General features: G+C 52.1%; 1 protein-coding gene across 5 annotated transcripts in view; it reads left to right on the top strand.

The window, feature by feature from the left end:
- The window catches only part of NBEAL2 (neurobeachin like 2), a 128274-nt gene extending 110450 nt beyond the window's left edge, over positions 1-17824 (top strand). For 3 of the 5 annotated variants that reach the window (XM_073002771.2, XM_078378400.1, XM_078378401.1), the window contains 15 exons: positions 591-731; positions 1219-1349; positions 2010-2119; positions 3018-3135; positions 4017-4114; positions 5726-5842; positions 6065-6154; positions 6863-6972; positions 7397-7569; positions 7974-8068; positions 8821-8937; positions 9163-9324; positions 9928-10071; positions 11410-11545; positions 12825-17824. In XM_073002771.2, the coding sequence (XP_072858872.2) occupies positions 591-731; positions 1219-1349; positions 2010-2119; positions 3018-3135; positions 4017-4114; positions 5726-5842; positions 6065-6154; positions 6863-6972; positions 7397-7569; positions 7974-8068; positions 8821-8937; positions 9163-9324; positions 9928-10071; positions 11410-11545; positions 12825-13027 (1945 nt within the window). In that variant the 3' untranslated portion in view covers positions 13028-17824. Of the gene's footprint in view, positions 1-590; positions 732-1218; positions 1350-2009; positions 2120-3017; positions 3136-4016; positions 4115-5725; positions 5843-6064; positions 6155-6862; positions 6973-7396; positions 7570-7973; positions 8069-8820; positions 8938-9162; positions 9325-9922; positions 10072-11409; positions 11546-12824 lie in introns of all 5 variants that reach the window. The other 2 variants (XM_073002773.2, XM_073002772.2) reach the window with 1 other exon arrangement.
- The last annotated feature ends 887 nt before the right edge of the window (positions 17825-18711 follow it).

Genomic DNA, 18711 nt, shown 5'->3' with positions numbered 1-18711 from the left:
CTTTCCTGTGAGGAGGCCAGAAGGGTGGATGTGAATATCCTGTCATGTTCCCTACTGGTGTTATCTACCTATATCTGTCTGTCTGTCTATCTATCTATCTGTCTATCAGCTCCTTCCTTGTCTGTCTGTCTGTCTGTATCTGTCCGTCTGTCTATCTGTCTGTCTCTCTCTCTCTCTCTCTCTCTCTCTCTGTCTGTCTGTCTGTCAGTATCTGTCCGTCTGTCCGTCTATCTATCTCTCTCTCTCTCTCTCTGTCAGTCTGTCTGTCTGTCTGTATCTGTCCGTCTGTCCGTCTATCTATCTCTCTCTCTCTCTGTCAGTCTGTCTGTCTGTCTGTCTGTCTGTATCTGTCCGGCCGTCCGGCCGTCCGTCTGTCTGTCTGTCTATCTATCTATCTATCTATCTATCTATCATCTGCTAAGCAGTGTGAAACAGGGACCTTTCTCTCTCTCTCTTCCCCCCCCCCCCCCGTGTGTGTGTGTGTTCATGTGTCTCAGTTCCATCCACAGTGGGCATCAAACCCTCTGGTTTGTGAGGAGGAGCGTGGAATACAACTCCGTACGGATATGGCTCTTCTCTCCTGTCCTCAGATACGAGAGCTTTGAGGATCCCACGGGCATGATCGACAAGTTCCACTACGGCACCCACTACTCGAACGCCGCGGGCGTCATGCACTACCTGATCCGCACCGAACCGTTCACGACCCTGCACATCCAGCTGCAGAGCGGAAGGTGAGCAGAAGCAAGCAAGACCTTGGCGGGTGTTCACGGAGAGAGAAAGCAGGAGAGAGGTTGTGGGGGGTTTTTTTAAACTGATTTAAGAAAAGGGGATCCAGAAGGGAAGACAGGCTTCTGTTTATTTTATCAAAGGCAACCAAGAGCATGTTATGTAGCAGACCCAAAGTCAAGCTGGAGGAGAAGGGAGAGGATAGTAATTTTCTTCCCAGTCGTGACTTGGAAAAGCCAGACAGTGAGACAGGAGAGGGTTTGGGTCAAAAGTGGCTCTTCGTGCGAACAGAGCGTTCGCTTCCCAGGGGGGTGGAGATCTGGCCCAGATCTTTTCATAACCACACATGGAAAGTTCATTTGCAATTAATTCCAGGCTGGCTCTCCGCATCTCATTCAGTCATGGCCATTTGGACCTGAGCCTCTGTGGAAGCGGTGATCCGGAAAGCCCATGATCCCCAGCCTTGATCCCATCTTCCATTCATTCCGGCAGGTTTGACTGCTCTGACCGCCAGTTCCACTCAGTTCCTGCCGCCTGGCAAGCCCGCATGGAAAACCCTGTGGACGTGAAGGAGTTAATCCCAGAATTCTTCTACTTCACAGACTTCCTGGAGAACCAAAATGGTAACCTGTGCTGGGTCAGACCAAAGCGTGAACTAACTAAACCTTAGTCCCTTGACCCGGCAGTGACTAGCCAGAAACTGGAGAGATCTTAGCATGTGGATGTTCTGCCAGTCCCGTGTTTTTGAAAACGAGCTACTTTGAGTTACGCTTTGTGTGCAAAGACATTTCCAAAACTACTCCAGGGATTTTAAGGTGCTGGAGGGGCAGTGTTGCTGACGTCACAGATGCTAGCCAGTCAGCACTGTCCACTGCCGACTTCACTAAAGCTGAAATGGGCTCCACATCTATATATTTTTTTTCCCATGCTTGCCAAAGAAGCAGAAAGTATGTCCAGATTCAGGGGTCAGAAACTTTATTTACACCAGGGAAAACCTGCTGGGCTGATATTGGACGTCACTGTAGATCTCTCTTCCTCCTTCTGGAAAGGGGATGGGGGAAGCTCTCCGAGTCACAGCCGGTAAGGTGTTCTTGTAAGCACACGGGACTTCATCTCCCCATAGGAGAGGTTGCTGATGTGTTGTGTGAAGCACTGGCTGGCTCTTGATTTTAAACTCTAGTGGATATTAGAGACTGAAGATGTTTAGGAGCGAGACAAAGATGGGAGACCGTAGTATTCCTTCTGTGTCATTTGAGCCGGCCTCTTTTTGCCCCCTCCTGCAGGCTTTGATCTGGGCATCCTTCAGATGTCCAATGAAAAAGTAGGGGATGTCGTCCTTCCCAGGTGGGCCAGATCCCCGGAGGATTTTATTCACAAGCACAGAAAAGCCTTGGTAAGTTGAGTGGAAGAACACAGGAAGAGTGAGGCTGAGAGGCGGAGGGACAGCGTGCCGACTCTGGATGGCTTTCTAATAAGAAGAACAGATTTCTTTCCCAAAATCTTGTTAGCGACCCTGCTCCCTGCCCAGTACTGTATAATGCAGTCGGTATAAATCTCTTTAAATATCAAAATAAGACGTTAACATGAGCGTCAGCTGTTGTGTGCCAAGCCACGTGACTCAGCGCACAACAGCAAACTCCTGTGCTAACTTCTTAACTTGCGGCAGCTCAGCAACAAGATTTACGCCGGTTGTTTGACACTAACCGCAAAAACCCAACAGAGTTTTGGCCACCGCCTTCCGGTCTTCCATTAGTTTTAACTGGGACTGAAGGTCTGCCTACGGAGGGAAATGAATCAGGCGTGGGGTTTGGAGGAAGCGGACCATGGTTTTGTTTTGTGGGTTTGTGACGACAGTGTTGCATGAAAATAAATATTCAACAGGGGCCCGTCCTTCTTTGAGATGGGCAGCTTTCTATTTAAGCCCCTAAAGTTCAGTCTTATAGAAAAAGTCCATGAGTTCTTGATAACAGGCATATTCTTTGCATCTCAAATCCAGATTTGACCATTTGAAATTCCATAGTGGAATGACCTGGCTTAAAAGCCCGGCTCCCTTCTCTAAGCAAGGTTGTCTGGTGTTGGACCTTGCAAATTCCTTCCTTCCTTTCCCTTCCCTTCCCTTCCCTTCCCTTCCCTTCCCTTTCCTTCCCTCCTTCCTTCTTTCATGCACAGATCTGTTGTCCAAAGATGCATCATACTGATTGTTTTGTTTCGAGAGGGAGGATGGGAGGGAAGGCAGGCAGGCAGGCATAAAGGTCTGAGCTTAGAAGACATCTTGTTTTTCTCCTGGGCAGGAATCCGAATACGTATCTGCCCATCTCCACGAGTGGATTGATTTAATCTTTGGATATAAGCAGAGGGGCCCAGCCGCTGTAGAAGCCCTGAATGTTTTCTACTACTGCACTTACGAAGGTAAGAACGGAGCCCTCTAGAGGCGTCTTTGCTGGGCTATGATGATTATCTCTCCAGAGTCGTGGCTTCTTTCTTTGGAAGAAACAGAGTCTCATCTCCCCACACCACTTAAATGCCGATGAGACCTTTGGGGAGCCAGGATTCCCACCTGTTTTATAACAGCGGGTTTAGTAAAAATAGTGTAGCCGCATGTCAAAAGCATGTATGAACACAGCTAGTGTGTGGTTTTATATCTTTACCCCTGTGTTCCTCTATCTGCCCCATAAGAGAAGTTCTCAGAGCCTTTCACAAACAGACACAAAGCCAGTCTGAACCAGCAGAAGTGAAATCCCCGTTAAAACCACGGGCCAGAATTGGAGCCCCAAGAGCGGCGAGTCAGGCCTGCGGTTCTCTCGGCTGCTTTTGGGCGCTCGGTTGTGCTCTGCTTGTGCAGCTGGTCTTGCAACCGTTTGTGCGCTTGGTCGCATGACCCTGCCAGCCAGGCGGCAGAATTTGAAAGAAAAAAAAGGTTTTCCCCAGGTGGGGTTGGCCCCAGAGCAAATGAAACCTTTGGACGAAGAGGGTCGTGCATTAAAAGGTACCTTCTTTCAAAGGCCCCCATGAATACGAAGAGTTCCATCTGGGGCTAAGAAAGCCACAAAGAGGGGACTCTCCTGGGGCCATTGTTTCGTAATGGGAGTGACCTCCCAAAGACTTTCCCCTAGACCCTGTGACGCTCCAGAAGGAGGCAGAACCTGTTTGGAGAAGCAGGAGCTTTCTAATCATCCTCAGAATGGGTGCTAACATGCCTCAAGCGAGGCCAGTTCGACATGATGAAGCTTTACGCTGAGCCTGTGTGTCCTCCCCTAAAAAAATGTCCTCCTCCTGCAATTTCGTTTTAGGGGCTGTGGACTTAGATGCCATCGTCGACCCGACCCAACGGAAAGCATTGGAAGGCATCATCAGCAACTTCGGACAGACCCCGTGCCAGCTCCTGAAGGTACAGGGCGCTGGCACAGATTCTGCCGATCCTTGCCAGCTGACAAGGCAGAGAATGGAGCCGGGGCAGAAGGTGGGGCTGGGAGGCTATGGGGTGGAAGCCATCCATTAAACCTAACAGGAGCTAAGCTGGGTTGGGACCTAAGGCAGGTAGCATGGCTGACGGAGCCGTAACAGGAAGGCGGAGGTAAGCCTCATTGTTTTAAGGGTATTAGGTGGAAGTTGTAGGAGTGTGCCCAGGTGCTGGTCAATGGAGGAAAGGGTTAACCTAGGAGGAGATGTTTCCAAAGAATTATTTGGCCCCTTAAAGCCGTATCCCCCTCGAGGTCTTTCTTGACTGTTCCTTTCATCCCTGCGTTCCTCGCTAGCATTATCCTCACTCTGATCTTAGTGTAGCAGCACCGTTTCAGAAGAGGGTCGACGACATTTCTCCTCTGGCTTCCCCCCAACGCAGCAGTTTGTAGGGGTGCCTTGCAAACGCCACGAAACGGAATAAAAGCCAGCGAAAACAGACAAAACCATTAGGATCAGCTTAGCCTGTAAACAAGACATTTACAACCATCCCAATAAAGTATCAGACCGTTTCAAAAGCCAGTTTAGAAAGACCCGCGGAAAGTGATGAATGAAGCATGCCAAATGCTTTTGTACCAAAATACGGGTTTTGAAAAGCACTCAGCCTATGACTCTTGTACCTTTTTTGGGGGGGTGGGGGGATTCCGATCCTTGGCACTACAAAGGCTACTGTACAGGCAGAGCAGCTGTCAGGATGGGGGGTGAAACTGGCTAGTAAGCGAAGCGTGCTGCTTATAAACCAACCCATAGCGCTCAAAGCACTCTCTGGGTGGTTTGCAATTTAATTATGCAGGCTACATATTGCAAACACACACACACACACCCCGGTGAGCTGGGGGACTCAGTTTACTGACCTTGAAAGGCTGAGTGGGCCTGGGATTTGAACTCAGGTCACGAGCAGAGTTTTGATTGCAGTACTGCAGTTTAATCATTGCCCCCTGAGACTCCTCTAAGCAGTAAATGGGAATGATCAGGTTGGAGTACCTACCGTGTAAGCACACCTGAATTTCCAGTAAGAGTCCGGGTTGTGTCCTCCCCCAGTTCTTATCCGGCCACATGTACAGCAGACAGAACTGCGATGGACGGGGTTTTGTGTCGGAAGGCTGCTACGGTGACGACTTGTCCAGACGACGACTTAATGTGGCCTTTCTCCATCAGGGGCCTTCCGAGACGGTGTCATCATTCCCAGCCCGTATGGCTAGTGACTGTGGTGGCTGGGGATAATGGGAGCCGTAGTCCAAGCCATCTAGGAGGCACCATTCTGGGCAAAGCTGACTCGAACATCTGATCCGTTACCCCAGAAACACCATCTGTGAAAGGGCCCGCTTCCTGTTCGCTCCCCCCCCAAGCGGGGGTAGAAATTACCGTTGTTTCTCAAAACATAATCGCTCGTGTGCAGCAGAGAATGGGGGACAGTCATGTGCAACTCAATGTGGGTTTTACTTTTGGAAGGGTAAATGCACACGCCCGGTCCAGACAGAAGCAGAAAACCACCATCGCTAAGCTTTCCTCTCTCTCTCTCTCTCTCCCGTTCAATCAGGAGCCTCACCCGGCCAGGCTTTCTGCCGAAGACGCTGCCCGGAGACTGTCCCGACTGGACAGTTTTTCCCCCAATGTGTTTGAGAACCTCGGCCAGCTCAAATCGTTCTTTGGAGAGGTAAGCCATTCTCTCCCTCCCCGCAAACAGGGTGGGAGCCGACCCTGCCCGCCGGCGAGCCGGCTCCGTTCCTTTCCCAACGGTGCATGCCGTGTTTCGGTCGTGGATTTTCCCCGGGAAGATCCTGGCGGAGGGCTAGCCCTCTCCCAAAGAGCACAAGACTTTGCAAAGTTTTATAGCCAAGTAAACCACAAACACACACACTCCTCTTCCGTTGTTTAGAGCATCAGTGACGGGATCCCGCTGGTGAAGGCCGTTGTCCCCAAGAACCAAGCTCACTCCTTTATGACTCAGGGGTCTCCTGATGTGCTGGTAAGTCAGAATAACTCTGGGAACTTTTACCCCCTGTGACTGTTTGTCCTCACCTTTTAAGTGGATCAACTAAGCCACAGCTAAGGGGGCGGGCGGCAACCACTGGCCCCAGATGGCTGCATTTTGGAGGACCTCATCTCCTCATATCAACCCGCCGGGGTCTTACGATCTCTGGGGGAGACCTTGCTCTGGATCCCACCCCTCCCACAGTCACAGTGGTGGAGGCAGTGAGACGGGGACTCCTCGGTGACGGCTCCCGGGTCTTAGAACCTCCTTCCAAAGGAGTGCAGGTCAGCCCTCTTTCTGACAGCCAGCAAAGAACTTTTCGTCAAGGCAAACATTTAGCTCCTCGCTGGGTCTTTTCTTGAGGGCTGTTGTTTTCTTCGTAACCTTTTTCCTGCTCTGCTTTTAAAGGGCTTTGAGATGGTTCTCCATTTAAACAGGCTGGGGTCTGAAAAGCAAAGGCTGTTGATTCAGTGTTTGCTTCGAATACATCGCCCTGTCGAACGGTGTGTGTTGGTTTTCCGAAACAATTGCGCTTCCAGCTGTACCTTGTTTTGATTCGGATCGGGAGCCACTTGAGTGGCTTTCCTGGGATGCGAATAAAAGAAAATGATATCAATCAGGTTCTCCCTCCATTCCTTCCCCTGCCGTGGCTTTAATTTGCCTTTCTACCCACTCCGCGCTCTCTGGCACCTTCCCTTCCAGGTCACCGTCAGCGCCAACGGGCTCCTTGGGACACACGGCTGGCTGCCCTACGATAAAAATATCTCCAACTACTTCAGCTTCACCAAAGATTCAACGGTCTCCAACTCCAAGTGAGTCGGCCCAAATGGGGAGGAGCCAGATTCCCCTTCTGAGTGGGCGTGGCAGGGAAAAGGGAGGGAGGGGCTATTCCTACGGTGGGCGGGGCCCAAAACCGGCAGGTGGGGCCAAGAAAACGAGACTCTTTGTAGCTCTTTCTGTCCAGGACGGAGTCATCGGAGGAGGTCTACAGGACCTCAGAACGGGGAGAAAAGAGGGGAAAGCTGGGGAGCTGGCCCGAAAGTGTCGTGGGGGGAAGGGGCGTGGCCATCTCTGAAATCCTAGAGGGTCCGGATTCAGCACGGAGGCCAGAGGCTGCCGACTCTGCCTTGCAAACAGGCCTCGTCTTTTGCCTTTGCCTTGAGCGCGGGCTGCCCTGCCTACTGCAAAAAAATTCTTTTTAAAAAAATAAAATGAAACACCCTTCTCTGTTGCCAGGACCCAGCGCTACCTGTACGGCCCCTTTGCCCCGGGGGTGGATGTCTCCTCGAAGACGCTGGCCGTCTCTCACGATGGGAGACTCCTCTTCAGCGGGGGACACTGGGACAACAGCTTACGGGTCACCTCGCTCAGCAAAGGGAAGGTCGTCGGCCACATCAGCAGGCACATCGGTAAGAGGGGGAGGGTCAAGAGAGGGAAACCATGCCGGCAAGCCAGGAAGGCGCACCTTCCCTGATGTCACTGGGGCTAGCCAGTCGGCACTCAGGAGAGATTTGAAAAAAAAAAAATTGGGGGGGAGCAAAATGCATGAATGACACAAGCTATGCAAAAAGTAGCATGTTTGTAAGGAAGAGGACAATTCAGTTCTGAGTCTTCCCTACCTGGGAAATCCTGGAACAGGTGGCCATAAATCAGAGCTGACTTGATGACACCTGGTTATTATTATTCATGACCTGCCGACTTTTCTCACATGGCCTCCTTGTGTTCTGCTCCACATCTTTCTGGGGTCTTTTAAGCCTCGTGTTTTCTGTCCAGTTTGGGTGACCCCTCCCCCCCCCGTTTCTTCTTGCTGCAGATGTCATCACATGCCTGGCCTTAGACCTGTGTGGAATCTACCTCATTTCTGGGTCCCGGGATACCACCTGTATGATCTGGCAGGTCCTACAGCAGGTAAGGAGCTTGGGGGGGGGGAGGCTTGTATCCCAGAGAAAAATTAGAGGAGGGGAGCCAGCACGTGGAGCTTAGAAAAGCGACTCTTCTTTGGACAAGGGGCTTGGCAAGCCGGACGTTTTCTGGAAGGCGTAATCCAGAAGACACCCTTTTTCCAAGCTCTTGATGAACGCACTAGGGTTCTTTCCAAGCCTGCGGCTGAGTCTCCCATGCATTATAATGCAGCGGCTTCCAGCTAGTGTAGGAAAAATCAATATATCGTATACGGACATCAGAACAATTACAAAGAATTCCTTCTCTCTCAATCCCTGCATCCTTCCACAAGGATGAGGTGGCATCTGCTGATCCATCAACCGCAGATGATTTTATCTATAGCCCTTTTCAACATGCCAGTGGTAATCTTGGAGGCTTCTTGCTTTTTTCTTGTTTCTTGTTCCCCTGCACGCCAATTTACTGTAAACAAGAAGCGTAATAGTGGGTGGGGGACATGCGAAAGATCCTTCTCTGTGGTGGCTCCCAGAGACTCTGGAACTCTCTGCCACTTGCTGTCTCTCTCTCTGCCACTTGCTGTCTTTCTGCAAGGAGATAAAAGACCTTTCTCTTCAGGCAGTTGGATTGGGTTGTGTTGGGTTGGGTTGAGTTAAGTTGGGTTGGGTTGGGTTGAGTTCTAGGAGAAGCAGCCAAGCTCCTTTGTCCGTGAAGGTGGCTTCCCTCGAAATTCTGCCCCATGACCAGGTTCCTTCTTTGTTCAGGGTGGCTTCTCTTGTGGCTTGGCCCCGAAGCCCGTCCAGGTCCTCTACGGACACGATGAAGAAGTCACGTGCGTCGCAATCAGCACAGAGTTGGACATGGCTGTCTCAGGGTCAAAGGTAAGGCCAAGCTTGATCTCTCTGTTTTCGGAGCTAGCTGTCCCTGGGCTCCGGACACCTGCGTTGCTCTTGTCTTACTCTCTGGGGAAGGCTCCCACATTTACAAAAGGTGTCGTCCATATTAGTCCACGAGATACACAGGCAATTAGAGCCTCCCAGACTGGAAGGGTGGATGGGCTCTAGATAGGTCTCGTTACGGAAGCTTTTGCTTCTCTCCCCCGCCAGGACGGCACCATCATCGTCCACACGATCCGCCGAGGCCAGTTCATGAAGTCGCTGAAGCCCCCTGGCGAGAGCTCTCTGCCTGTCACCATTGCGAACCTCGCCGTGGGTCACGAAGGGCAGATTGTTGTCCAGACGACTGTGGAGGGGAGGGCCTCCTTGAAGGTGAGCTCGGCAAGAGATGGGGTGACTAAACGGGGGGAAGGGGGGAGAGAAGCATGCAAGATTGCTTGGACATACATGGCTATAAATACCTAGGGGATGGTTGCTTGCAGAAAGCCCCACATTGTGGTCCCCAGCCTCTTCTGTTAGGGCAAAGAAAGCCTCCTCGCTAAAACCCAGAAGAACCCATAGGTTTAGGCCAGGGGGTGGGTCTCCGCTGCCCTCCGGAGGCGGCCAGCCTCACGCTAGCCTGTAAAGCCAAGAGGGATGAGCCTTTTCGATTTTTATTTTTGCAAATGCCAAACTTCTCCTTTTGGTGAGTCCCATGTGCAGGTTTCCCAGACCTTCCCGGCTCTTAAATGGTGCTCAGTGGCTAGGCCTCGTGCCTTAACCAGGCCTAATTTCCTGTTTGAAAAGGAAGTTGCGGCTGCAGAAAAGCTAAGGCGCATTCCTAGTGTCCGGCGGGAAAGGATGGCGGGAATTGCCCAGTGCAACATGTCTTGCCCCCACCCCGCAGTGAGGTCTATTCTGAGGATGGCCTGACTCCGAGGGAGGGCCTCTCCTGTGCTCCTCCTGACGGCCCGGGTCTCGTTCATTCCAGGACAGGTTTGCCCTTCACCTCTACTCCGTCAACGGCAAGCTCCTCTCCTCCCTTCCGCTGGACGAGGAGGTCACCGCCATGTGCCTCACGGAGGAGTTTGTCGTGCTGGGGACCGTTCAGTGTTCGCTGCAGATCCGGGACCTTCAGAGGTAACGACGCTGCTCCCTGCGGTCAGACTCTCCACTCTTGGGTGTGCCAGGCTTCCCCCGACTTATGAATGAGCGAGCGCTACGTAAGGTGCCTCCCCTTTTGTAAACCAAAGCAGGCCTTGCATCCTTCGAAACCTGTCCCTTCTCGCAGAGCAAGAGAGCAGGCCACGGGGACACTTGCTGCGTGGGGCACCCACCCCACGGCTCAAATGGTGTTTTGAAAAAATCACAAGACACACGTGGCTCGGAAAGCCTTCTCCTGCCCTCTAAGAGATGTGGAGGATTTGCCTCACGTTGGGGATCCCATCACCCTTTCGGCTCCCATACATCTTGCAAATATTTTTAATTGTCCATTAGAGGGCACGAGGGAGCGTTTTCTGTTTTTAAAAAGCATTTTTTTTATGATACAGTGGTACCTCGCACAACGGGTGCCTCGTAGAGCGATGAATCCGCTCTACGAGGCCGGTTTTGCGATCGCATTTGCGATCGCAAAATGATGCCCGCATAGGGCGAAAATCGCAGAGCGAAGGTTGGTAAGCGGTTCGCTTACCGACCTTCGATTTGCGACCCGACGATCAGCTGGTCGGCCCATTTCGGCTGTTCCAGTGGCCATTTTGGACCCGCCAACCAGCTGATCCGCGGTCTCGCTGCGACCGAAATGGCCGCGCGCAGCGTTTTCACACCCTCCCCTCGCTTACCGAGGGTGCGAAAATGGCTGCCGGATCCGGAAAAGCATCGCTGTACAGTGAGTTTTTGACCATTTGGAACGCATTAAACGCTGTTTAATGTGTTCCAGTGGCTTTTTTTGATCCGTACAGCGATGCTTTCACACAGCGAGGGTTAATCGGAACGGATTAATCTCGCTGTGCGAGGCACCACTGTAAATATTTTGGGTCAGACCGGGTGCCAGCGTGGGGACATCCTCCCAAGTCCAGAGGTGCATGTGCATGTCCCCTTTGGACGTCTGGAGGTCAAATGGACTGGCAATTTGGCAGCTTATCAGTAGTCATCCTTGGGAGTTTTATGGATGGGTTTAAAGTGTTTTTAAAATCAGTTTTCTGCCCGCTAGGGCTCTTAAAGCAGTAGACCCATTCTTTAAAAGCAGATGAAAAAAAATCAATTTAAAGGCCAGGTTGAGAAGCAGTTGAAAACCCCGGATCCTCCCTGAGTCTATTTGCGACTTTGACACAAGCACGCAGAACTCTGGGAGGTCACTTGTCTGACTTAATGGCTGGGGGAATTCTAGGAAATGTAGTCCAGGGGGATATAGGAGCTTTTCCCAGTTCTGCACCTTATGTGCCGACGGGGCTCCTCCATCCTGTCCCGCTGTCCTTTCAGCCTCCAGGCCGCCGTTTCCCCTTTGGCCATGAAGGTCCCCATCCACAGCGTCTCCGTGACAAAGGAGAAGAGCCACATCCTGGTGGGCCTGGAGGACGGGAAGCTGATCGTGGTTGGGGCAGGTCAGCCCTCGGAGGTGAGTGTCAGGTGTCTCTCCTTCTCCCCCCGGCCCTCCTCTTCTTAGCTAGGTGCTTGGAGCTGTGGCTGCCGGGGGGGGCATTGTGGCTTTCCCTCTCTTCTGCTCAGGGTGAGGGTGAGCTTGGCTCCTCATAGGACACCAAGTGGGCTTCCTTCCTTCCTTCTATCCATCATCAGCTCCTTCCTTCCTTTTCTCTTTCTCTCTTTCTTCCTTCCTTCCTTTCTCTTCCTCTCTCCTCCTTCCTTCCTTCCTTCCTTCCTTCCTTCCTTCCTTCCTTCTTTCATCAGTTCTTCCTTCCTTCCCTCCATCCTTCCTTCTATCCATCATCTGCTCCTTCCTTCCTTTTCTCTTTCTTTCTTTCTTCCTTCTTTCCTTCCTTTCTCTTCCTTCCTTCCTTCCTTCCTTCCTTCCTTCCTTCCTTCCTTCTATCCATCATCTGCTCCTTCTTTCCTCTCTCTCTTTCCCTTCCTTCCTTCCTTCCTTCCTTCTTTCCTTCCTTCGTTACTTATTTACTTACTTAGTTAACTTATTGGGCCCCGACCCCACCCATCTGGTGGCGCGCCACTTCTCTAGGCAGTTTACCCAAGAGCGTACACCCACTGCCTCCTACCCGGAATAACACATGAGGATAAGAGTAACAAACGACCCTAAGCATAATATAACAATCACATACTCCATCACCACTACCCGTCCCGATGGTGACAGCGAATCAGTTAAAAGCTGTACGGGAATAGGTCGGGGGGGGGGAGTCTCTCCCATGGGGAAGAGGGTCCCGAATGCCTCTTGGAAGAGCGCTGGTTTCACCTGCTTCCTGAAGGACAGAAGGGAGAAGGGGCTGGGTGGACCCCCGCCGGCAGCGAGTGGGTCCCACAACATCCGTTCCTGGTGGTCGTTTTCCAGGCCTCCCCCGGGATAGCCACTCACAAGATCACAACCTGAGAGGATCTTAGGGAGAGATCATCTACCACGTGACAGTGGGGGATCTCAGGGGCCTCGCTGGGTACGATCATGGAGTGTTCCTGCTCTAGGCAGCTTTCCCCAAGCGATGCCCTCCGAATGTGGGGTACTACGGCTCCCATCGTCCCCAGCAGAAGGGCTAGTGGTGCCGGGAGGATGGGATTGGTAGTCCGACTTTGTCCGTACGCTTCAAGAGGGCGCCGTGTCACACGGAAACCTGCCTCTTATTTCCCCCCGCCCCTCTCCCGTTGCCCTCCCTGTTCCACCGTCCGAATCGGAGGTGGCTCATTTCCCTCGCTGTCTTTCCGCTCCGCTCCAGGTGAAGACCGGGCAGTTCCACCGGCGGCTGTGGCGCTCGTCACGGCGCATCTCCCAGGTGTCGTCCGGCGAGACGGAATACAACCCAACCGAGTCCAAATAGCCGGAGAGGACCGGCTTTTCCTCCTCCTGATCTCCGGCAGCCGGGGCTGCTGCACGAGGACGCACGATGTGCCCGGCCTCTTTTTCTGCTGCTGCTGCTGATGATGATGTTGGGGCCTGGCCTGGCCCTCCTGGTGACCGGCTGCTGCCTGATGGGTTTCTTGGTACTGTGGTCGGAGACATTGCAGACCTCACTCGCAGACGCGGCCCCAAAGACTGCTTTGCAAGCCCGGGGCGGATGCACGTGTATTTTCGAAGGCCTTCTGCGTGTGTGTAGAATGGGGAGCGGGAGGCTTTTGGGCAGCCCGTCCAGATCTTCCTCCATCCCCAACTTAATCACTATAATTATTTCTATTGTTGTTACTATTTTATTATTCCTGCGGAGCTTGAAGTGGCAAATGTTTGTAATGAGTCGTCTGACACTGGAACGAGAGGAAGAGGACCAGGTGGAGCGATATGACAGGCGGGGGGCGGGGGGGGCCCTACCGGAGCCACCGCCTGCTCCCAGGCAGGGAAGAACCAATGCAATAGTCACGCCCCAGCCTCAGGAGGGCGCTCTGCTCTTTCTGTGGTGGCCTTACACAGACCCTCTGTTGCACTACGAGAAAGAAAAACATGCACCAAACTCAAAAGACTGCGGCTCCCGCTCAGCCAGGCAGGCAGCCGGTCGGTCGGTTGGTCTCCTTGGTTCGTGAGAAAGCTTTAATGGTGCCAGCTGAAATGTGCCCCTGGGGAAGGAGCTCATCTGTCCTAAAACTTGGGATGTTCTCTACTCTAGAAGGAGAATCAGGACGGGGGAGCCAAACTTGCAAGCACCGTGCTAGGGTTTTGGAGCAAAGAGAAGCAGCCCTAACCTTAACCTGTCCTTTTTTGTAAAAAAAAGAAAGAAAGGAGAGCAAGCGAAGGTGATGGTTTGGTTCTCTCTCTTCCCCCCCCCCCAGCTGTCCGTGTCTGATTCTTTCTGAGGACTGACTTGCTTTCTACTCTTGGCCTCGAGGGGCAGAGCCATGGAAGGTCCAAGTCTTAAGGGTGCCTCTGGATCCCCAGTGGGTTACGGGCTCCACAAGTCTCTTCACCAGCAATAACCTGCCACTCGGTCGCCTTGTGTCTCTACCCAACTCTGCTTAATGAGCCTTTTATTTCCTGAGGCCTGAACCTAGTTCCCTCAAAGACAAGGATCCCCCGTCGGAAGGTTTCGGGCCCTGCAGAACGGCGCAGAAGGTAGCCCCACCTCCTGCGCACCTACCCTTCCCTTGAGCCCCTTGTCCCTTTTCTCCAAGAGCAAGGTCTGCCCTCCCGTCGAAGGAAACGCCATTGGTCACTGATAAGACAAATCTGAGCCGGCAGAAGACTTTCTGCCACCCTTCGGCAGACAGGGTTTCTTGATGAATCCGGGTTACGCCCCTGAACTATAATGCTTTCCAGAGTCGGGAATGGGTTCTCCTCTTAAGCACCTTTTGATAACCAAAACTGCATAGCACTGAAAGTGAAAACTTCAAAAGTTACATAGAAGAAATAGTTCCGGTGCCCACAAGGAAGCTTCAGAGGGGGTTTTCATTTGTTTGTTTGTTTTTGCACTGTTTTGGAGCAATGAGTCATTTTGTCCATGTTTCTCGCCTTGCCCCGGTTCCACTTTCTGGGCTGCTTCTCGTCTTTTTTTTTTCTTTTTCCTCGACCACGTTGAGAGACGCAGGACAGAAATCGAGCTGCTCTTCACTCAGCGGGGCCCCCAAGCGGTTTGCAAGCGGCCAGTTCCCCGTGCGGACCGAGAGGCTTCCTGCTGGACAGGTGACCCGGAACACCGGAGACGACAGGCGTTGAGAAAGGAAGCTCTGCGTCGCACGTTCTTCCACCTCGGAAGAGGCAACCGGAGCCTTATGGCCAGAAAGGAGGGCTCGGAGATGATGGGGAGCGACTCAGACTTGACCGCACGGATGGAAACAGGGAGTTTTCTTTTCCGAGCGTTCTGCTGCCTAAAAAACAGCCTGAGGCCGTTTCCCTCCCGAGCAGGGTCCCCCCGTTTTCAAATCTCCCTCCCCAGCCAAGAGCGCCAGTCCGAGTTCTTTTCTTTCCCTCGGCCAGCCCCCCCCCGGGGAAGGGGGTTTCTGCATCGCCCCTGTGCCAAACCTTCTCCCCTCTGGCACGGGTTCAGGGCCACACAATTCATCCCGGACTTGGAAAGAGGACACGGACATCGCGGGAGGAGAGTCCGGCTCTCTTTCTCTGCTCCGGACTGGCCGTCCTTTTGCGCCTTGCCCAGGAATTTCCACAGAGGGGCTTTGGTGGTTGACTTCCATTCTCTCACCCCTAGCCTTCCATCCTTACACCGATTTGAGGTGCCTACGACAGGACTGCATTTCCTGAAGAGAGAAAGCGGCTTCCTGGCTCTGGGGCCACGTCACCCGTCCTGCCTTAGACCACGCTGCCCTTTCCACCAGGGAGAGCGGGTTTACGCCAGTGATTCCCCCCGGATGGACAGCAGCTGCCAGAAATCCTCACAGCCGACACAGCCGGTGGCGAAGGCTTCCTCTGGGAGCCGTCGTCCCACCACATCTGGGAATCCAAAGTTGGGAACCACTGCCTTACACGATACTAAAGCCCTTCAGGATGTAGCTGTTACAATGCAAGCGTATTTCGCTTTCCCCTTGTCGGTTTGGTATGCTCCGCGGGCCAGATCCTCCTGGGCGCAACCGTCAGTTTTATTCCAACGGGGAAGGGAGGGAGGAAGAGGAGGTGGAAGAAGCGACTGCTGCCATGGATCGCCGGCTACGTTGTCGGGAAAGGAAGACGGGTTGAACCTTCTCCCCGGTGATGGTCTTCTCCTCCCTCTTATGATGGCGCCCTGAAGCCTTTCCCAGTTGCCAAAGGGACACCCTCTGCACTGGGACACCCCTCTTTCACCCCCACCCCCACATCTTCCCAGGGATGTGGGGGGGGTGAATTCTATGCCTTGGGGTGCTTTGGTTTGGAAGACCGTTTGCTCTGGAAGATGGTCGCCCAAGGGGCCCACTGGGCTCCCTCCCATTTGTTGCAAACCAATGGACCCCTCCCACCCTCCTTCCGGTTTTGTCAAGAGAGGAAGAGGGCTCCTTAAGCAACGGCGTTCCAGCCCCTTCTCCTGAAAATTATCATTCCTGTGTGAAGACCAAGATTCAAGAAAACCAAGTGCAATATTGGCGTTTTGTAGAAAATAACGTGTGTGTTTGTGGGTTGTTACTGTTTTTTTTTCCCCACCTGTCTTGCTGTGTCACTGTTTTCGGTGTACATAATTATATAGAGAGATAATAGGCACATTTTGTAACTTTTATGAATAACGCCCATCCAGATTTTTCTACTTCTTTTGTATTTAACGGACCGGGGTGGGGTGGGGGGGTCTGGGGAGTCGTTTAGGAGCTTTTCAGACTTTTTCCCGCTGGCTTTCTGAGAGCATGGAGTTGGAACACCCCAGTCTTGCTTGGTGTGGATCCGTCCTTTTGTTTGGTGTGAGAATATGAAGTGGGGAACGGGGGACCAGATGGCTGTGAAATTTCCGAGCCCCGTCCCCTCCTTTGGCTCTGAAATCATTTGTTGTCAGGAAGATTTAAGGGGGAAAAAAAAGATTTGGGAGAGAGGTGGATCTGGGCTTTGAAAGTGGAAAGCCACTCCTTTGTTTCAGAACGAGCAAGAATAGACCAACTACGTACGTAGGTTTGAAAGATGGCCTCTTTGCTTTTCCTCTCTCAGGTGAACCCCGTGCAGATTTCCCATTAAGTCGCACCTTGATTATGCACGAGCATCAATAAACGTAAGCGCCACCCACTTAAGGAACAGAAATTAAAATGGCCTGCTGAGCCACTTCTGGGTGGGTCTTTTACCCAGGGCTTCCTTGACCCCCTTGCCCCACTGTATAGATTTAAATGTTCACACACCAGGACTGCTCGGAAGGTCTCACAAGGTGGTGGTGGTGGTTTTAAGCAACTCGGCTGCACACACACATACACCTGGATGGCATCACTACAGAGCTGCCAAGATGTTTCCACGCCTTGGACAGGAGCCCTCGGTTCCAGCCCAACGTGTTAGGGGGAAGTGAATGGCTTAGGCACCAAACTCTTGAAATTTAACCACTCTTTGGATACACCTGCATGCACAAAGCCCAGATCCACTTCTCTCCAAAAAAAATTGCAACAGGCATGTGAAACTTCTACATTTGGGTCATTATGAATCACGTGTTCGTGCTTTTTAATCCCCCTATGTCAGGGTGCAACTGAGGCAGAAACCATGGTTAGTTTGTTTTTCCTTCCCATGCACAACCGGGCACGTTTTCTCTGTTGAACAGCCATCTGGGGGAGGAAGAATCGAGAGTTTGCTGAACATAGTATTGGGTGTGAGCACCAGCATCTGAATTGATGGCTCGGGCGCTGGGCAAGCCCACCTTATTTTTCCAGAATGAAGACAAGTGGTTCCAAGATTAGACATTTTCCCCCCTCACAAGGGTACATTTACTTCAGTGTTCATCTGCAAAGTTTAATGCAATGGGGTGCATAGTAAAGCAGCCACTTCTTGCAACATTCCTCGCTGGTTCCCCCCCCCCCCCCCGTGATGGATACGGTTGGAAAGCGAGGTGAATTTTTCCCTTTTCTGTAGCATTGAGATGCAAACAAATTCCCCCAGCAGGAAAAGGTTGGAAGGGGAAAGAAAGAGGGTCTACTCTCAGGAAAATGTTTGAAGGCAGCGATGCAGTCTGTCCGCAGCTCTCCTTTCCAGAAGGAAATAAAGCACAATCTGAATTTCTGAATTCGAAAAGTTTATGCCTTAAAATCTTTGGGAACGAAGGCTGCTTGCCTTCGGCTGTACTGGGCCCTGCCCCACAGAATTGTTGGTATCCGGTTCATGTGACTTTAAATAAACCTGTAAAAGGAACTTAGGCCTATCTTGTCTGGCTTTTTCCTCTTTCTGCATCTGAATTAAAATTAGAATTAATTGCAGGAAAGCAACGGATATGGACCAATGGGTTCTTGTTCTCTCTTTCTCACCGACAGCACGATTTCTCTTGGCTGGTCCTCGGCAACAGAGAGGTAACCTGCCTCTGATCCCTCCCCATATGCCCTAGCCAGGTCTACTGAGTGACCATTAGCTGCCCTTTGCCCACGGTGGTATCCAGAGGTCACTAGAGACCTTGCCCTGGATGGGGACAGGTACGATCACTATTTGCTGGGTTGGTCATCTTCCTGGCCCCGTGCATTCCGATCTGTTGCTGTATTCAGGCCACCTTTCCCGTTATGCCATGTATTTGCCCTCCCCAAACGCGCTCCCTCTTACTGTGAAATGAAACCCTTTCGTGGGCATGAATGCGACCTGCTTATCGCAGCTTCTAGAGGGAGGGGGACTGTAAGGAGGGAGCAAGGGCGAAAGGAAAAAGTAGTGCTTTGTAAGGAAGATTCAACATTCCTTAGAGATCAGCTCCGCTGCGCACGAGAAACTGCTTTGCTAAGATGTGAGAAATGGCAACCCACGCATGCAGTCCTGAAGGACCAAGGAACTGCTGCATACTTTTGTTTCTTTTTTAGAAACTTTAACTCTTGATCTCGGGGTCCCCCACCCTGCTGAGCACCCGAGGGTGCACTTGTTTTATCTGAATAAACCTGTCGCCCTTTCCTCCAAGAAGCGGTCCACTTATTATTATTGCATGGGCTTTAGCGTTGTAGAATTAGCTGAGACACCGAGCTCCGGGAGGAACAGATGCAAGCTGCTGGAAACGACTGCTTGAGGATTTCATGCTTCCCTAGGTTCTGGTAGTTCTGGCATGC

Source organism: Pogona vitticeps, chromosome 6 (assembly GCF_051106095.1).
Source record: "Pogona vitticeps strain Pit_001003342236 chromosome 6, PviZW2.1, whole genome shotgun sequence".
In the NCBI taxonomy this organism is placed as follows: Eukaryota; Metazoa; Chordata; class Lepidosauria; order Squamata; family Agamidae; genus Pogona; species Pogona vitticeps.
Note: the sequence above shows the minus strand (reverse complement) of the source record. Positions and strands in the feature narration are given on the sequence as shown.